This window comes from Staurois parvus, unplaced genomic scaffold (genome assembly GCF_062004578.1).
Source record: "Staurois parvus isolate SC_StPar_1 unplaced genomic scaffold, SC_StPar_1.0 ptg000009l, whole genome shotgun sequence".
NCBI lineage: Eukaryota > Metazoa > Chordata > Amphibia > Anura > Ranidae > Staurois > Staurois parvus.
The window spans coordinates 12,071,614-12,092,557 of NW_028317805.1; the positions used below are offsets into that span (position 1 = coordinate 12,071,614).

The following is a 20,944-nucleotide window of genomic DNA, read 5'->3' on the forward strand; positions in this document are numbered from 1 at the left end:
GTTCTGGGGCTAATTTAATGCAGATAAGGCACTAGGTGAGTTTAATTACCACCTTAATCAGCCCCAGAACCTGTGTAATTATTATGTGTTCAGTTTTAAAGGGATGAGGTGGCAACCCTAGTTCGATTTTAAGCCCGGGTTCACATATATGCGGTGCGGTACATCGCATGTGATTTGTGTGGGGTGCGATTGAAGCCATACATTTTATATGGCTCCAATCGCACTGCACTCGCACCAAAAAGGTGCAGGATCCTTTTTTGGGTCGGCACTAGAATCGGATCACATGGGTATTCACACCTATGCGATCCAATTCTGCACATTGCACTGTGTTTTACAGACTGATTTTGGGGTGTTAACTTAACATGCACACCCGCAGCGGTTCGCATGAATGGGGTGCGATTCTGATGCGGTGCGGAATTAACACACAGAAAACGCTGTGAATTCCAGACCGTATCAGTGTGAAGCCAGGCTAAAGAGATGAGGTGGCAACCCTAGGCGATGCCCATGCAGTGACTGCATCCCAATAGACATCAATGGGACTGGCTGCCTGGAACACCTGTGCGGGTGAACATGGCCCTCACATGGAGTCAATAGTGTATTTAGGTTTTGTGCTGCCCTAGGCAACACAAAAATTGTCTGCCCCTACGGACACCGACCAACATCACTTCCCTCCCCCCCCCCCCCCCCCCCCGCAGAGAGAATCTGACATTACTGACATTGACCAACAACACCCCTGCCCCCCACCCGGGAGAGCCTTCCACTACCTCCCTCCCCCTGCGATTGAGAGAAAGACACTCGTCTTCACAGCTCCAGACATCCCCAAGAACGAAAGTCAGGCTCTACATACACCATCAAGCAGCCCCTCTCAGATCCCACCTGGTTCCCTTGGTGAGCGGGTCCCTTCTTTCATCCCTTCTTCTGGGGGGAAGTGCTGCCCCCCTAAAAACTGCCGCCCTAGGCAAGTGCCTTGTGGTAAATACGCCCCTGCATAGAGTATGTATTGATACGCCCATATGAAATAGGTCTTTTAGGCCCCTTGCATACATGCAGATTGTTTGTTTCATCAGTTCATTCACGTTTTTTCAAAGAAAAAAATGAATTAAATTTATCAGTTTTTCGGCTCGGCTCACACTATTGCGGGTCATACTGCCCACGTTTGTTTGGGCACGGCAGCAAATTCATTTGAATGGGCTGTTCTGCCTGCGTTTCCGCAGAAAAAAATGTGCGTGCACCTTTTTGAAAATGCGGCCACAGGGAAACCGCATGGTCTTTTTGACCATGCAGTTTCCTTGTGGTTCCCTCACCCGCAATTGCGCTGCGGGCTGAGATACCTAGGGGTGCCATTCAGAATGAATGGCAGCCCCACGTGTTTCACAAGAGCAGCACGATTCAGCTGCAGGTACAGGAACAGATGTGATTCCCACACCTACAACCAGCCCGCATAGTGTGAACCAAACCTTCATCAGTTTTTTACATCCACCACCAATGCAAAAATGTTTTCCGTCGGTTCTGTTTTTTTCAAATGGAACCAAAATTGGGCTTTGATCCGTTTCAAAAAACAAATGTTGACCGATGCAAATGATCATCTGTTTAAATCTGCTTTTCCATACAGATGCATTGATGTCCATTTTTCATCCATCAACGGTCTGCACATGTGAAAGGGACCTAAAGGATAAGTTCATCTTTAAAAAAAAAAATAAGACAAGATTTTCACGAGCCTGCATGCTGCCGGATGGTTGCAGGTGCAGGAATCAATGCGATTCCCCACATCTGCACCCACCCTTATTGCGTATCTCCTGCAAGAAGCGGGGGGTGCCAATTATTCTCAATGACACCCTCATGCATCTCATCCTGCAGCATGATCATAGGATCAATAAGACCATTTGGATTCCATGCATGCACCTTTTCCCTGCATGAAACGTGAGCACAGCAGCCCATTCAAATGATCTGGCTGCTGTACCTGCGCAAACTCAGGCTGCACGGCCTGCACAAATCTGAATGCACATTTTGAAAATAAAAAAAATAGGCATTTATTTATTTTTAGGAGCCTGAAAAACATTGCACCAGCGATCAGCAAAGGATGTCGGTATTTGTAGTTGATTCATTCACAGAACTCTGAATGAATGATGTGCCGTGTGGGTGGAGCCCAGCATAGCCGCACTCTTTTCAAAAAGTGACAGCTGGTGCAGGGAACTTCTCCCCGTACTGCTGTCACACAGAGGGCTTGAATCATTGAGGTGCTGCAGGAGCATGTGACATGTTCCACCCTAAAAACAAGTAGAACATGTAACATGTTGCTGAAGTTCCTTTAGGATCGTATCCGTTAAGACCCCGTTCACGCTTGCAAAGGAGGCTGTTAGTGATCACACGCAGGACACTCAGCAGGGATTCCCAGCGACTAGCTATGGGTTGAAGCCCCAATGAAAGCATTGGGAGGCTACCAGTCTGCATCCAAGGTCGATCATTTGCAGGTAATCACTGTTTCAGCAATAACTGGCCAATTTGTGGACTCTTTGGTGCTTCTGAAGCCCATTGATTTCAAGGGGATCCCCAATGCAATACCACATGACCTAACATTCATCAATGCACTGCACAAATGTAAATGGTCCCTAAAAGATTTCAAAATACTCCGAGAAAAATTAGAAAAAAGCTTGTGGAATGTGTTGTTTAGGAAGCCTTTGATAGAACTTGAACCTGGATGTCTGGGAGATGAATACGGCCATTACCAATCAATGCAGATACAACATGAAATATTTCCTAGAATCTGTTTTGAGAGTTTCCTTTCCACGTTGGAAGATCAGGACAAGCCTGAGCCTGCGGTAATCACAGCAGACACTCCCCTCAGCTGTTTGCCAAGTGTCACGGCTCCATCCTACAAGCCATGCTGGATTCTCCTCCTCCCCATTCACAAATCCACAGAGCAACGCCACTGCCAGGTCTGCAACACTCAGGTAACGTTCATCATTTCATTCCAACTACATTATATCCAGACTGGTGTCACACCAACTGCTGCTGAACTAAGGAGGACAGTCATGATGAATAGCTTGTGCAGGAATCTGGACATTGAGCCCCGGTTCACATATATGCAAATTGGATGCGTTTTGAACCGCATCTGCTTCGCGTGACAAGTGAACCAAACTTCTATGGAGCTGGTTCATATATATGCAAGGTGGCTGCAATGTGATTTTAGAAAGAATCGGGTATGATTTTCAGGCTGGTTTAGAGGCGATTTCCAGTGTTATACACGTTGACATTTCGCATCTCAACCACTGAACAAAATCGCACCAGACTCTTTTTACAAATCGCACTGAAACCGATCCTGCACATATGTGAACCAGGTCTGATCCTATATGCACTAATCATTGCGATGTGCAGTTACAGGTGTACAGTCATGGCGTCTGACAGCTTGTTATTGATCTGTATGTGCTGCTAACTGCAGTTGTACGCCACTTACTTCCTGAATGCCTCTTTTATTTAACCAAAAAGGCTGAATACCGCACCGCAACTGCGAGCTTAGCGTTTGGCTTATGGTTGCAGCGTGTGGCACCATTCAATTAAATATGTTGTGTTTAACATTGGTGCTACCGGCTGAACCATGATGGGGGGATAGATCGCTTTTTCTGTGCTAGGAAGAAAAGCACTTCAGCGCGTGTGTGTGTGTGTGTGTGTGTTTGCAGCTTTACCTCTTAGTGCCAGCGCCTCCTGGCCCTTTAAGAATTTCAGGAGGTGGGCGGGGTTTTAGGGTCATGTGACTGCCGTGATTCGCCATCACGGTAGTCACATAATCAGAAAAGGTCCCGATCGAAAGGGGAGATTGGGACCTTTCCGTGAGTCACGGACATATGTGCAGGGCGTGCGCTCTCAGCACATATGTATTTTCTAATTGCACGCTGAGAAGCCGCATATTTGCGTGCGCTTGGCTTCAAGGGGTTAAAGTGGAACTTTGGGGAAAAAAAAGGGGGAATAGGCAGGATTTTTAATGCAGAAGCAATGTCTCTTCCGCACTGAGGTTTCTTGCCTGCTCTGTACTCTGAGCTATGCATGCACGGCTCACTGTGCAATTTACACAATGCAGATATATGTGAACTCCCGCGCACATGTGGGAGTGACATCATCTTGACTTAGCCAATGAAAACTGCAGAAGGTCAGTACCAGGAAGCAGACCAGCTAAAGATGTCTGCAGCTGTCAGGGAGCTCCGGGACATCTCAGTGCTGTAGTGAAGGTGCGTATAGTTCCTCTTTGGGGGAGAAGGGCAGTATAAATACACCTCAACCAACTAGTTTTTAGGGTGGAACATGTAACATGTTACCAATGTTGCAGCCGCCACTCGCTGCTCCCCACTCCCTCTGACGGAAGAAATTTCCCCATACTATCTGTCAGATTTGAAAACAGCATGGCCGTGTGGAACTCTGCCCACAAAGCCGCGTCATTCATTCACTGTTCTGTGAATGAATGAACTACAAGTCCCGGCAGCCTTGGCAACTGTCATATAGTTTTCAATAAACTACCACAGTACTGCGGAGCGCCGTGGTAGTTCATTGACTCTTCCTGTCAGTAGATCTGTTTGCTCATACATCCCCTACGGCAAGCAGATATTCTGACAGGTCTGCAGGAGACCTGCATGGCATCAGCGTTCTACTGGTGCAATGCTTTCCAGGCTCCTGCAGACAAAAATAATAAATGCACATTTTTTTTTTACCTGCAAAAAATGTGCATTTATTACTTTTGAGCAAAAGGTGAATTTATCCTTTAAATTCTCATTAGATGTTTCAGCATTCCTTTAACCACTTGCCAACCGAGCTATAGCCAAATGACGGCTACAGCATGGTTGTCCAGTTCTGGGAGGGTGTCATATGACGTCAGCGGCGCACACCCAGCGATTGCTGTGTCCTACGTACACAGTTGATCATGTGATGAGGTAAAATGACAATCACAGCAGCCTTTTACCACGTGATCAGCTGTGTCCAATGACACAGCAGATCAGAGTAAATACAGTTGCTGCACTTTCCTCATGCTGTTACAGCGTTAGGAAAGTACTGGCGGTAACCGGCAGCTGTCAAAGAGCAGATCGGCCCTGATGATCAGTGTCACCTATCAGTGCCCATCATTGCTGCATATCAGTGCAGCCTATTGGTGCCCATCCATGCCACCTCATCCATGCCCATTAGTGCCCATCCATGCCACCTCATCCATGCCCATTAGTGCCCATCAATGCTGCCTATTAGTGCCCATCAATGCTGCCCATCAGTGCTGCCTATTAGTGCCCATCAATGCTGTCCATCAGTGCTGCCTATTAGTGCCCATCAATGCTGCCCATCAGTGCTGCCCATCAATGCTGCCCATCAGTGCTGCCCATCAGTGCCTCCTCATCAGTGCAGCCTATCGGTGCCCATCAGTGCTGCTCATCCATACTGTCTCATCAGTGCCTATCAGTGCTGCCTATCAGTGCAGCCTCATCAACGCACATCAGTGAAGGAGAAAAATTACCTGTTTGCAAAATTTTATGATGGAAACAAAAACTTTTTTTTTTCCTTCACATTTTTTGCTCTTTTTTTGTTTATAGTGCAAACAATAAACCACCCAGTGGCGATTAAACACCACCAAAAGAAATCTCTCTTTGTGTGAAAAAAAATGATAAAAATTTCATGTGGGTACAATGTTGCATGACCGCGCAATTGTCATTCAAAGTGCAACAGCGCTGAAAATTGGTCCGGGCACAGGGGTAAAAGTGCCTGCAAGGCAAGTGGTTAAAGTGTAACTAAAGGTAAAACGTTTTTAGTTTTGGATAGATTGGAGAGGGATTAGAACCCCTGATAGGTTTCTATTGCTGTGTCCCCATTAGGCGGATTCACCCTCTCTTTGTCCTTGTGACCATTATCAGAAAAAGTGAAAGGAGATCCTACATTTTAGGTTGTCACCAGGAGTGGGGAAATCTTCCAGTGGGGACACTAGTTCTGGTGACACCCCGGGATTCCCCTAATTTGCAGGCATTTCCTCTCACTTGCTCTTTTGGTTATGAAACAGGACGTGAAGGGAAATCTCCCCAATGGGACACAGATGTCAGAAAGAAACCTGCCAGGGGTTATAACCCTTCCTTCATCCAAAATAAAAGTTTGCTTTTAGTTCTACTTTTAAAGCCCCTCCAGTCTCGGTGGCAGTACAGGTCTTGCTATCCAGACTGTGTATGCAGTCCGTGTGGACCGCTTGCTGTGTTCAGTATTACCTGTACTCTCCATGTTGCTGGCTGTCCCTGGCGGATGCGGTGTTGTTTGGCTCCCGGGAAGCCGCATGGGGCGGTGTTTACATTGGGTTGCTATGGTGACGCGTGGTGGAGGAGGCCGACGGGAGCCGGAAGGTCCAGAAAGCTTGTGTAGAAGTGGCGCGTTGCGAGGGGGTGACGTCACTGCCCCGGCTGAGCCCTGGGAATGGGCAATAGTGAGTATATAGCTGGGGTCCTGTGGAGGGGTCCTGTGTCATCCCTGATCACTGGATATATACAGTATGGACTATATTATAGTGGGGGCAATGGTAGACCTCATCTTCTATAGAGACAGCATGCATTGGTGCCATCAAATGATGAATAGATCAGAGCATGCTTCTACTTGTATGTTGGGAAGCCATATTGGCTCATAATGTATGTAGGTGCTGCAGAGTCCTTAGGGGTCCTGTACAATGATTGCTTGGTGACCTCCTTATCGCCAGACTAGTTTACCAGACGGGTTGTCTGATTGGAAACAATAGACTCCCCTTGGGGGGGGGGGGTAACAAAGATCGGCACGCTGGGAAATCTGTACGCACGCTTGTTTACCATTTTATGTGCCAAATAAAAGTGTTGCGTAGCAATTTGTTGATAACACCGTTCAATACAACGCCCTCCTTCCTCGCTGTCCACCCTGCTCATCTTTATTTTACCCATAAGGCCCCTTTCACACGGGCATTCCGTATGTCCGTTTTTTATCTGTCCGTTTACAGATGAAAAATGGACACCCTTGTATTTATTGTATATGGACTAGCGGATGTAAACAGATGATCATCTGTCCGCATCTGTTAACATAAGTTTTTTTTGAACAGAAGAAAACCCTGTTTTTCTTCAGTTTAAACAAATAAATAAACGGATGTAAACAGACAAAAAACAAATGGTAAACTGATGTGAACTGATCCGTTTTTTCTTGGAAAAAAATGCGACAGAAGTGATGGAAAAAAAAACAGAACGCCTGTGTGAAAGGGGCCTAACTGTGTTTACTGGGTACCCATAAATGTATTAAACTGAAGGCACTATGTAGCTAGGCTGCCCAGGTTGGGAAGGGGTTAATTGTATTGCAGACCTTTCCCGGGTATTTTGGGGACCTGCTCTATTCTGGGGACCAATAAATAGAGGGGGGAGGTTAGCAGAGAGAGTCCGGCCCAGAACCCCAGCAGCACCCACCTGGGACTGGAGGAGGGGGGGAGAATGAAAGAGTGCAATGCCAGTTGGGATTGCCCTGTGGCCCCAGCTGAGCCTCTCTCTTGCCACTGCCTTCTGGCCTCCGGCTCCGTCCCTGCTTGCTTGGCCTACTGACATTGGGTGGGCACACAAGCAGATGTGCTCATCTTGAGTCCCTCAGCACACTTTTCAGAGGGCGTTAAGTAATGGCTGCTGGGCATTCAGGAGGAAAAACTGCTGTCTCCTAAAACACTTTTTTTTTTTTCTCAGCCAAATAAGGATTTTGAATGAATACCACACCACAAGCAAAGCTTTTACTTCAATGGGTCTCATTTGGAGGCAGTACTGCCTGACAAATGCGACTTGTTGTATAAAATATGCTGCAAACTGTGTCCTGGGAGTCAACATCTTGCATCCCAGAAGGCAGCTTGTGGGATCTTGCGCACGGACAGAAACCGCATGGGGTCTCTGCCCATTTACTGGCAGGGTCTGAGGCACTCCTGCACATGTTAGTCCAGGGCATGCACACATGTGCTGCAGGAACCTGCCAGGTCTCGTAGACCTGGCAAAGATCCCTGCAAAGTGTCAGTGCATGTGCGGGATCTCCATTTAAATGGTGACCCAAGGGGGGAAGTAGTACAGGGAAACTTTCCCTGCAGGCAAGACAAAGCTGGACTCCATGGACTAGTAAGTATGGTGTGGGTTGTTTTTTGTTTTTTTCATACAGGGGCAAGTTCAAAGGCATAATTATTTTAAAAAAAAAACTGTGCAGGAAAGGGGCGCCTGTAGATCTTAATAACACGCACACCATTGGATTTAGGTGTTCCAATCACCTCCATGGCCACATGTGTATAAAATCAAGCACCTAGGCATGCAGACTGCTTCTACAAACATTTGTCACAGTGAATTCAAGTGTGGTGCCATGATAGGTTGCCTACATTGCGAAGTCCATTCGTGAAATTTCCTTGTAACTAAAAATCCAACGGTCAACTGTTAGTGGTATTATAACAAAGCAACTGGGAACAACAGCAACTCAGCCATGAAGTGGTAGACCACGTAAAATGACAGGACGAGGTCAGCGCATTCTGAAGCGCACAGTGCGCAGAAGTCGCCAACTGTCTGCAGAGTCAATAGCTAAAGACCTCCAAACTTGGTGTGGCCTTCAGATTAGCACAACAACAGTGCGTAGAGAGCTTCATGGAATGGGTTTTCATGGCCAAGCTGCTGCATCCAAGCCTTACATATCCAAGTGCAATGCAAAGCGTTGGATGCAGTGGTGTAAAGCACGCCACCACTGAACTCTAGAGCAGTGGAGATGTGTTCTCTGGAGTGACCAATCATGCTTCTCTGTCTGGCAATCCGATCCGAGTCCTGACCTCAACCCAATAGAACACCTTTGGGATGAATTAGAGTGGAGACTGTGAGCCAGGCCTTCTCGTCTGACATCATTGCCTGACCTCACAAATGTGCTTCTGGAAGAATGGTCAAACATTCCCATAGACACACTGCTAAACCTTGTGGACAGCCTTCCCAGGAGAGTTGAATCTGATTATAGCTGGAAAGGGCGGGGCCAACTCAATATTGAACCCTACGGACTAATACTAGGATGTCATTAAAGTTCATGTGTGTGTAAAGGCAGGCTTCCCAATACTTTGTAGGCCTTTTACGTAACTCCTGAAAAACTCTTGAGATTCAATCTTCCTGTCTTTTCTTGTTGTTATGACGTTGCTAAGAGACTCCCAGCTGTTACTGCTCACCTCCACCATCACAGGTGCAAGCTCTTGCTCTGATTCAAACCCTCTCAAATGTGTTTTCTCTTCCCTGATGCAGTAATTCTGAGCTCAGCACTTGCTCCTGTGACTATAGGAGTCCCTTAGCAATGTCCTAGCAACAAGGAAGGATGGGATAATGCGATCTGTTAGAATTTTTAATTCTGGCATCAGGATGTACCTGTGTGGCCTACACCTATAGCAAGGGAATTATTCAACTTTGGTTAAAGCTGCACAATTTATCTGCAGGCACCCCTTACCTGCATAGGCAGTTTCCTGATAAAGGTGAACTATGCCTTTAAAGCGATCTTAAACACCAAAGCAAACATTTTATTATATTGTAGCTTACCAGTTCTTAGATATAGCTGCATTTGTTTTATTTTTTATTCTTTCCTTTATTTTCATCTGGTGATCAAGCCACTAAGTCTGTTGTTTTTTTCAACAGACAAGCTCTCCATCAAATGTAGTAGTAGAGTGTTGAGACAAACCATTTACCACTGATGGGGTGCTTACAATAATCAGATTCTATTTATTTATGTAAAACCCTTATCCCAAAAGAAAAAAAACAATGTTGCTGTAACTGTAGTAGGAGCTGGAGTTTGGCTTCAGTTTGTTAGTGTATCTAAATCTGCTAGCCCATCTAACACTCCCCATCCAGGGTGGGGGCACTTTTAATACAAGAGGTGTGTTACTGACTGATCAGGGGAAAAAGCGTAAAATAAATAAATAATGCAGCCACCACATCTAATGATTGGTAAGTTGCAATATATTACATTCTTTGTTTTGGGTTTAATACCGCTTTTAATGATTTAAAAAGGTAAAATTTTTGATGTTAAGGGTGCAGTTCCTCTTTTAGTAAACTTAACCTTTACTGTGCCGGCTTCCTCAGCTACCAAAGATTCTGGTGCTGAAGTCTAGGCGTTAAAAAAAAAAAAAAAATTAAAATAAAATTCCAATTCCACATAGATATGTTCTTGCATGTAAATTTTTGAGAAGAAGTGTAGGAGTCTATCCAGGAAGATGTGGAGAGTAAGGAGGGATGTCTCAGGAACTGAGAAGAAAAGCTGCGGCAGTAAAACGGCAAGATATTACAGTTCCGGTAGAAGAATTAGAGTAGTCAGCTTGACTTTTAGCTACAGAGTGAAGTGGCGTCGGCTGATGTGGAACAGGTTGTGTTTATTTGGTGTGGCGGCGGAGGGCTGTCATTATTTTCCTCTGTGATGCTGGCCCCTGCGGCGGGCTCATAAAAAGCAATAACATTCTAAATTCAAATAAAGTATTGAAAAAAGGATTTTCAGAAATACATTATGACCTTAGATTGTCTTTTGAGTTTTTATTCCCAGAAAATAGAAATAAGAGTAACAAAGGAAAAGGCAGGAAGAATATTGAAGGTGACTATTTATGATAAGGCACCCAAAACTGGTTACAGATCATCCATGGGTTAGGTAAACCTTGTCAACCTATTTACACCAGGTGCTTTGGTTTGTCATTTGCTGCAAAATGTATAGATATGAGTAAATACGGTGTTTCATGGTTGTGTGACCCAAAGCCGAGACAAAGATCACATGATGGCTGGGTTCCAGGAGCATTGTGGGCCTTTCATGTCATTAGAGACTTCAGAAAGCCCATTGTTTTTAATCAGACAGACCCTGTCAGGTAGGCATGAAGTGAGATCAGAGGATCAGCAGGACGTTTTGCTGTCCTTAAAACGGAAATTCACTCTGTCAATCAGCATTGACTATTTTTCTATTTCAATGGTTTTTATTAAATTTTTTAAACAGTATAAACAGAGGCAGTAAAACACGCCCATGCAGGGGCTATCAATTGCACAGATAGCATTGACTATTTTTAATCCTTATGCTGCTAGTATTAGTAAATGGATAGGAAAGTATATCATATTTAACCTTTTTTTTCTTTTCTTCAGTTACTTCCTGGTTTTCAAGTCTAGGCAAATGATGTCATATATCCCAGGAGTCTTCAGTAAGAGAGAAGGGTTTTCTCAGCTAAGCACACCCACCTACCTGTATACCTAAGCTAGGGGTAGATGGATTCCAGGAAGTAAATGCTACATGAATCATCTGCCCTTGATCAGACAGAACCTGTCAGGTAGACATGATGTGAGATAAGAGCATCATCAAAACAGAACTGCTGTACTTAAAGCGGAGTTCCACTCGACCTATCAAAAAATAAAAGTCAGCAGCTACAAAAACTGTAGCTGCAGACTTTTAAAAAACAGCCACTTACCTGTCCCTTGGTCCTGTGGTGTCTCCCCGCAGCTCGGCTCGTTTCACCGGCCATCCTGTATTCCAGGAGGCCGGCATCTTCAGTGTGGGCACCTGGCTGTGACAGCTTGCGGCTTCACAGCCGGGTACCCGCTGCACATGCGCAAGCAGCTCTGCCAAGGGTGCCAATGGGGAGCGGGGGAGCAGTTCTTAAAGCGGAACTTCCCCTTTTGGGTGGAGCTCCGCTTTAAAGTGTCACTAAAACCACATATTAAAAATATAAAAATTAAAAATATATCAATAAATGCTGTATTACATGCTGTTCATACTCAGTCACTATGGGATTTATTTTCTGTATTCTGAAAAAAAAAATCTGTTTTATCCTGATGTTCTCTGTCCCCCTTCTGGCCATGTCACCAGTGCAGCAAGGGATTTTGCAGAGCAGCGTTCGCAGTTTTGCATATCCTCAGTTTTCAGTGTATTTCTATGCTGATCATTTCCTCCCTATCACATCTTAGCAGCCCATGTGACTATGGAGTCACACGTGGGCATATACACACTGGTAAATGACAGCCCACACGTTCCCTCCACCTCCTCCTCCATGCCCACTAACCAGCTAAACACAATGGGGGTGGGATATTGCATATAGATTGATGGAGGCTTCACTTCCCTCTTATTCTAAGACACAGGATGGAGAGGCATGACACAGCCCACATCATGTTATTGCCAAAAATATTAAATATGTGATTTCAAATATATATTTGTATGACAATTGAAAACAGTTTATCTATATTATTTATTTTTACTCTGTATTCCATGTATTCCAAAGGCTGTTTTTTTTGTTGTTGTTTTTTTTAGAAGCTCCTTCTGCTTATGTTTCCCTGCAGACAGGCTGAGAAAGAGCTGGGTCATGTGACAGCTGTATATCGATTAGGAAATAGGTACTTAGATGTTGTGTTTTTTTTCTTTTTTTTTTTTGTTCTCATTAAGATACTTACAGTAAATTAAACTGTGTGTGTTTTAGTATCACTTTAATCTTAAGCCACCCTAAGACACATGTATGCGGCGTGTGGACGTTAAAGCCTACCCTTTTTGCTGCTGCACTGCACATATGCATTATGTGGGCAGCAAGAGGTTAACTAGCTTAGCTCTCTCGCTTGTATATTCATTATGATTCATAGAAGTGTTTACCTTTCTGCTTTGGGCTTGTTAACCTTGTATTAGGATAATGAAGTATTAAGTATAACATTATTATTATTGTTATTACTAATATATATATATAGAGATATTGTGGGGATAGCTCAGGTGGGGGATCTCCTTCCCTGGGACAAAGGTAGATCGCACAGCAGGCTTTCGTCAAAATCTGACTGGTTGTCAGTTTTATTAAAAAGGTTTGCAAGAAATATCAAAATAAACAAAACATCAAAATAAACCCTTGCCATCCAGGCACTAACTAAACAGAAGATGATTCCTCTCTGAGGTGAAGGGCTTCTCCCTGTCACCAAAACAAAATAACAGCAAACCTTTTCTTGTAGGTATAGTCCATACACACAGCTCTCTCAGAATACCTCTCTGAGTCCCAGGCCACGAGCGACTCCTTGCTCCAGCCCTGCCCTTCTTGTATCACCTGTTGGTGGTCATTAGTGGAGTTCAAACTCTGGTTCGGAACCACCTCTGCCATTGTGGCCCCGAAAACCCGGAGTGGACTCCACCTTACACCTCACAGTATGACCTCATGCGAGGTGACACATATCTTCCATCCATCACTTTGCCGTTCATACTGTCACATATCCCCCCCCCTCTGCTCAAGCCCCTGCGGCTGAGCAACTGTCCCAACCAGGCAATGGACCCGGGAAAGGGCATCTACATACTTTGCAGTTTCCCCGCTCTGTGTTCCACTGTGAATTTGAACACTTGTAGCGCGAGAAACCACCTTGTCACTCGACTGTTTTTCTCCTTATTATCACACATCCATTTGAGCGGGGCATGATCAGTAGCCAACTTGAACGGTCTTCCTAACAGGTAATATTTCAGGGCCTCCAAGGCCCATTTGATGGCCAAACATTCCTTCTCCACAATGGCATAGTTTCTCTCATGTTTGTTGAGTTTTTTACTTACGTAGACCACAGGGTGCTCCTCCCCATCTCTGATTTGGGACAGTACCGCACCTAGTCCCACGTCGGAGGCATCAGTCTGTACCACAAACTCTGTTGTGAAATCTGGAGTCACAAGCACAGGTTGGGCACAGAGAGCTTGTTTCAGCCTTTGAAATGCGGTCTCCGCCTCGGGATTCCACTTAATCATGACCGACCCCCTACCTTTCGTCAGATCTGTCAGTGGGGCTGCAATGGTGGCAAAATTGGGGATAAACCGCCTGTAGTATCCTGTGATCCCAAGAAATGCCCGGACTTGCTTTTTATTTACAGGTTGGGGCCACTTTTGAATCGCCTCAATTTTATTGATCTGAGGCCTAATGAGACCTCGACCAATGATGTAGCCAAGATATTTGGCCTCCTCTAAGCCTATGGCACACTTTCTGGGGTTGGCGGTAAGACCTGCTTCCCTCAGCGAATCTACTACCGCTTGCAGGCAGGACAAATGAGACTCCCAGTCTGGACTGTGGATGACGACATCGTCCAAATAGGCAGCTGCATATTGGCGATGTGGTCTTAGCGTTTTGTCCATCATTCGTTGGAATGATGCCGGAGCACCATGTAGACCAAACGGCATCCGCTTATACTGAAAGGACCCCTCGGGGGTAGAGAATGCCGTCTTTTCTTTTGCAGCTTCCGTTAAAGGAATCTGCCAATAGCCTTTGGTTAAATCTAAGGTGGTTATGTACCGAGCTGTTCCCAACCTGTCAATGAGCTCATCCACCCGAGGCATCGGGTACGCATCAAATTTAGACACACTTCAGTTTTCTGAAATCATTACAGAAACGAATAGTTCCATCGGGTTTTGGGACCAACACTATGGGACTCGACCACTCACTGTGAGATTCCTCAATCACACCCAACTCTAACATGTCCTTTATTTCCTTGGCCACCGCTTCCCGCCTGGCCTCGGGTATTCTATAGGGCTTGACATTTACGCGGACCCCGGGCTGAGTAACTATGTCATGCTGTATGACCGTCGTCAGTCCAGGCAGGTGGGAGAAGAAATCTCCATTTTTCCTCACAAACTCCTTAACATCATTTTGTTGGGCTACTGACAAGGTTTCCGTTATAGGTACCTGAGGGGCCGTGGGAACCACGTCCTTTTGGGGGCTTGGTACTGCCAACAAACTTTCCCTGTCTTTCCAAGGTTTTAAGAGATTAACATGATAGATTTGTTCGGGTTTCCTTTTTCCTGGCTGGTAAACTTTATAATTTACTTCCCCCACTTTCTCCCTAATTTCAAAGGGACCTTGCCACTTTGCGAGGAATTTACTTTCCACGGTGGGGACTAGCACCAGCACTCTATCGCCAGGGTTGAAGGTACGGATCCTGGCACCCCGGTTATAAACCCTTCTCTGGACCTCCTGGGCTTGCTTCATGTGTTCCCGAACAAGTGGCATGACAGCTGCGATTCTATCCTGCATCTGTGAGATATGCTCGATGGCACTTCTATAGGGCGTGGACTCTGTCTCCCAGGTTTCTTTTGCAACATCTAGCAATCCCCTGGGATGTCTACCATACAGTAATTCAAAAGGTGAATATCCTGTAGATGCCTGAGGTACTTCCCGTATAGCAAACATGAGATATGGTAGCAAAAAATCCCAATTTCTCCCATCTTTGTCCACCACCTTTAACATATTCTTAAGGGTCTTGTTAAACCTTTCCACAAGCCCATTGGTTTGGGGATGGTAGACCGAGGTACGGAGATGGGAGATTTTGAACAATTTGCATAACTCTTTCATAACTCTAGACATAAATGGCGTGCCCTGATCCGTTAATATCTCCTTTGGAATACCTACACGACTAAACACCCGGACAAGCTCTTTGGCGATATTTTTAGCAGAGGTATTACGCAAGGCGGATGGCTTCAGGACACCGGGTGGCATAGTCAAGTATAACCAGTATGTGCTGATGGCCCCGGGCAGACTTTACTACTGGACCCACTAGGTCCATGCCCACTCTTTCAAACGGTACTTCAATTATGGGTAGAGGTACTAGCGGACTGCGAAAATGGGGTGAGGGCGCAGAATATTGACATTCCGGGCATGACTCACAATGCGCTTTGATGTCTCCATGTAAGCCTGGCCAGAAGAATCTCTGGGTTATTCTCTCCTTTGTTTTCTCTACACCCAGGTGTCCACCCATTATATGCCCATGGGCTAAATCCAGTACCATCCGGCGAAAGGGTTTGGGGACCACCAACTGTTCTACCACCTCCTCCCCTTGCTTTACCACTTGATAGAGCAAGTTATTGTTAAGAGCCATGTAGGGAAAAGACACCGCTACATCATTTTCCACTGGTTCCCCATCAATCATTTTAATGTTTTCACGGGCTCTATTAAGTGTGGAATCTTTCAGTTGTTCCGTACAAAAATCCTCTTTTCTGACCTCTAAGTCAGGCACCACATTCTGTCTACTCTCACTAGAGCCAGCGATCATCTCTTGTTCTATATCCTCAATGTCTGGGGTTGGATCCAACTCCTCCTGCTCCCCAGCCATTACAGAGAAAGGGAAAAGATCTACGCCTTCCTCGGACACACCCACAGTTTCCACTTCCACTCGGCAGTCAAAGGGGTCAGGAGTGAGTTCAGGAGTTTCCGGCGTTTCCCCAGCAGGGGGAGCTCGGTCTTCCTGACTCCCTTCCTTATCCCATAACTTCCAGAAATGGGGAAAATCTCTCCCCACTATGGCTTCATGAAGCAGAGAAGGCACCACCCCCACAGAATGGGTCACAGGGCCCCAGGGAGTACCAATCTCCACCAGAGCAGTCTGGTAATTACGTGTATCACCATGAATACAAATAACTCCAATCATGCTAGGGTGTAAGCTTGCAGGGTTTACCAAATCACTTTTAACTAAGGTCACAACACTACCCGAGTCTAGCAGAGCAGTTACTGGCTTTTCATCAATGGCAATCACACACATTTGCTTTTCCATGCGTTTCTGACATGCTGCAGTACATACCACCTGTGCAAAAAGAGACATGCGTTTTCCTAAATAAGCATTTTCACATTGCATAGGTTCATCATTTAAAGGACAGTTTGCAGCAATATGACCCAACGCATGACACCGATAACATTTGATATGTTCAGTACCTAAACCTCTAAATGGCTTTGGGGACCTTCCTGACCTATTTGGCCAGTCTCTAGGTCCTAAGCCTACAGTCTCATTATCTGACACAATAGTCTTATCATTTTTTTCTGAGCCTTTGGCCCATGGAACAGTCTTACCGGATCTTCCGGATAGTTTTCCACCCCTAGTGACATTGGGGTACGGCCCAGGTGAATGAAAAAAAGTCCTCAGCGGCTGCATATCTCTCCACCAGGTCCACCAGCTCGTTTGCAGATTTAGGGTCTCCACGGCCGACCCACTTCCTTAAAGTGGCAGGGAGTGCACGTAAATACTGGTCCATGACCACACGCTCCACAATCTGAGGGCCTGACAATACCTCTGGCTGGAGCCACTTTTTGGAGAGATGTATCAAATCAAACATCTGAGACCTGGGTGGTTTGTCAGCCCTGTAATGCCACTGATGCACCCGCTGAGCCTGGACTGCAATGGTGACGCCCAGGCGTGCAAGGACCTCAGCCTTCAGTTTCTCATAGTCCTGGGCATCCCCTGGTTCCAGGTCATAATAGGCCTTTTGAGATTCACCTGTCAAAAATGGTGCAAGCAGTCCTGCCCATTGCTCCTTTTTCCATCCTTCCCGAACAGCAACCCTCTCAAAAGTTGTGAGGTAGGCCTCCACATCATCCGCAGGTGTCATTTTCTGCAAAACATAGCTGGCCCGCACCATTTTCTGCTCCCCTGGCAGCGGATCTGCAGACTCCTTCTTTAATTCTAACAGGTGTTGGGCCACCTGCTTAAGGAGCTCTCGGTCTGCTTGTTGGGCTTCATGTTGTGCCTGTTGGGCTTCATGTTGTGCCTGTTGGGCCTCCGCAAACTGACGATTTGTCTCCCGTTGTACTGCATTGGCCTGCAGTAAGGCTCTTATTATTTCCTCCATCTTCCCACTTGCTCAGGAAGTTGCCCGCCAAATCCACCATATGTGGGGTTAGCTCAGGTGGGGGATCTCCTTCCCTGGGACAAAGGTAGACCGCACAGCAGGCTTTCGTCAAAATCTGACTGGTTGTCAGTTTTATTAAAAAGGTTTGCAAGAAATATCAAAATAAACAAAACATCAAAATAAACCCTTGCCATCCAGGCACTAACTAAACAGAAGATGATTCCTCTCTCAGAGGTGAAGGTGAATATATAATTTTTTTTTTTTCTTTCAAAAAACAGGGCTCCTTTGCAACAAACATTTTTTTTCTATAAACCTAACAATATACCAAAACTGAAAAAAATATTATTTTTCTACTTTTGACCAGTGCTCCTGTAGATAAAAGTATACAGTATGTGATGCTGGATAAGTACCGGCTGTCATTTTGACAGGCAGGATTTCCAGCAAGAGTGTTCAGGGTAGTGGGGGAAGTGGGCGTACAGTATATGCCTAAGATACTTTGTTGAAGTTTGTAGGGTATACACCTAAGTCTTCAAATGGTTAACAAATGAAACTTTTCAGGTGTTCAAACCATTGCCACCAGCTGTGCCAAAAGCATGTGTTTTGACAAAATGTTGGCACTGGAAAGCGCTCATCTTTTAATATCAGAAAATCAGAGGTGTGTAGCGTTTAGATCTGAGTGTTTGCAGGTAAGAATAGATAAACTAAGATTTGTAGTTACACAGTACCCAGTGAAAGTCAAGTCTAGGACATTTTTCTCTCTATTCGTTTATTGATTTATGTAGCCTAATACCTCCAAAGTGTAAAATAATAGCTTGTTGTGTTCTGTCATGTTAGCGGTGCTTTTTCTACTTGGGAAAGTAGAAGAGTCGTAACAGTTACGGTGCTCACCCCGATATACTACCATAACTCTATTCTTTTCTTCAACTTGCTTGGTATTACATCTCAATTTAAAAGCTTTCCATCTTCCATCCACCAGCCTTAAAATTCAATTTAAACTGGTGACACGGTAATGGAAAAGCACAGGCTTTAATAAATCCTAGCCTATTTAAACTTCCAAAAGTGCGTGGAATATTGGGAAGTATGCACAGGCTTTTAAGAGTGCAGCAACCATTTAAAATTAATGCAGGGGCTTTGAAATATGTAAAAGTCTAAAATCTAGTGCTAGTGCCGTAAGGAGGCAAACGACAGCGCGTGCCCTCGATCATCTGCAACGCCGATGGGTGATACATTTTTCTCCATGTTTCTCTCGCTTAAGTGAAAGTGAGATGTGAGTAATGACCTAATAGGGGCTTGTGTTGATGGGCAAATGTAGCGTGTTTTCAGCTGCTTGGATTTGACATTAGTTTGGAAAACTTCTTCTTTCACTTGTGCTTTTGACTTGCATTTGACCTCATTCTGATTTGGCCTCCTTCTGACCAATCTGTATTTGACCACCTTTGGACCTGCATTTGACTTCTTTTTGACCTGCATTTTGCATCTTTTTTGACCCGCATTTACCTTCCATCTAACCTGTTTTTGGCCTACTTCCGACCTGCATTTGACTTTTTTTTGATCTGCATTTGGCTTCATTCTTGACCTGCATTTAGCTTCCTTCTGCTTTGCATTTGAATTCTTTTTACCTGCATTTGGCCTCCTTCTTAACCTGCATTTGGCCTCCTTCCTGACCTGCATTTTCTCTCCTTATTTGCATTTGACTCTTTTACCTGAATTTTGCTTCTTTCTTGATCTGCATTTAACTTTTTTTTTTTTTTTTTTACCTGCATTTGGCCGCTTTTTTTTACCTCCATATGACCTACGTTTGACCTACTTCTGACCTGCATTTGACTTCTTAATTGACATGCATTCCGCATTTTTCTTGGCCTGCATTTCAACTCCTTCTGGCCTGCATTTGACTTTTTTGACCACATTTGACTTTTTTTTTTTACCTGCAATCTGGCTTCTCTGTTGACCTGCATTTGATCTCCTTTTGACCTGCTTATTCGCTTTCTTTTGAACTATATTTGGCCTCCTCCTGACCTGCATTTGACCTCCATCTAAACTGCATCAAGGGGCTTTTGCATTTCCATTGATTAGACATAAGAAACCTTTACTCTATCCATACTGTTTAGGGTGGAAGAAGGAATCAGTTGTCTTCTCTTGTTCCATGTGTATGGCTAGCTTAAGAATCGGAATCGCTACACTTAATTTTTTTAATAGCACAGCTTCTTTCTCTGGGATAGCTGTGTGCCCGTTTTATTTAAACTGTAACAGTAGCCTTGTCTCTCATTGCTGTAGGGTATTCCAGGAGTCTTAAAACATTTGGCAAAGTTGGCTTTGAGGAACGTACTACAACGTAAAAGGGGGCCTCCGCTACCTGTTTTGAGGTGCCCTGCACTAAATTGGGATGTACTGTGGATTTTACTCAGCGTTTCCTTATCTAAACTGCATACTACAGGTTCCCCCAGGTTTTTGGTGTTCCCGGGCAAGCCCTGCAGCGACAGATTTTAAACTGATGTCAGTCCTGACAAAGCCTAGCCTTCATTTCTAGCTGTGACTCAGAGCAACAGGTTTGCTTTAAAGTAAAAATCGTCTGATCACCGTGGAACGAACAATCATTTCACCCATGCTCTTTTGGGGTGATCTAGGTCTGTTGTATATCACTAGAGACATCCAGCTGACAAGACCGTTGTTGAATTGAAGGTCATTGGGACTGTGCAGCCATGAAAGACAGCTGGCGATGAAACCACTAATTGCCCTTGAGTTTTGTCTTAGTTGTAGTCTCGGCGGAATTCGTGCGTAGAACAGTACAACAAAGACATTGACATCTGTTCAGACCTCCGTTCAGCCTGTGTGCACTGCCCATCCCTCTACACTGACCTCTCACTCAGTAGAAGCCAAATTACCTCTGAGATGGATTAGAAAGAGATGGTGAGAGATGTGAATGGAAAACCGATAAAAGGCTGCATAGGACTGGGCGTGCGTGTGGCTCTGCTTCCTTGTTCTGATCGGGTTAGTGTTTTTAGTGTTTACTTTATCATTAATGACTGATAAAGACAGACAGATCCTGCCGAGAACGCAAAGAACATCTAAGCAACCTGCTCATGCAGATTGCAATGTCTCTGGGACATGCCATGATGTCTTTTCCCAGCTCCGCTAATGGTATGATGCTGCGCAAATGCGATCAAGGGACCGCTCCATTTTCTGGAATGATTAGTTAGTAATTAAAGAAAATCTGTAATTACTCTCCCTCTTGTCAACTTAAACCTAAACTCCAGACAAACAACCCTAAATAAAACGGAGATAAAATACATATATGGGAGCTGTTTTACCTGTCAAGGGATTCGTATTTGTGTCCATCCAGTCCTGAGAACAACCCAGCTGTGCCAAA

The 20,944-nt window shown here is 45.0% G+C and overlaps 2 protein-coding genes across 2 annotated transcripts in view; one reads left to right on the plus strand and one right to left on the minus strand.

The window, feature by feature from the left end:
* The window catches only part of FANK1 (fibronectin type III and ankyrin repeat domains 1), a 153,077-nt gene extending 146,722 nt beyond the window's left edge, over nt 1–6,355 (minus strand). Inside the window, exon 1 of the mRNA XM_089669648.1 lies at nt 6,225–6,355. Coding sequence (XP_089525774.1) covers nt 6,225–6,291 — 67 coding nt within the window. The 5' untranslated portion in view covers nt 6,292–6,355. The remainder of the gene's footprint in view (nt 1–6,224) is intronic.
* DHX32 (DEAH-box helicase 32 (putative)) overlaps nt 2,863–20,944 on the plus strand; it is a 133,696-nt gene continuing 115,614 nt past the window's right edge. Inside the window, exon 1 of the mRNA XM_089669623.1 lies at nt 2,863–2,951. The gene's annotated coding sequence lies outside the window, so the exon portion shown is untranslated. The remainder of the gene's footprint in view (nt 2,952–20,944) is intronic.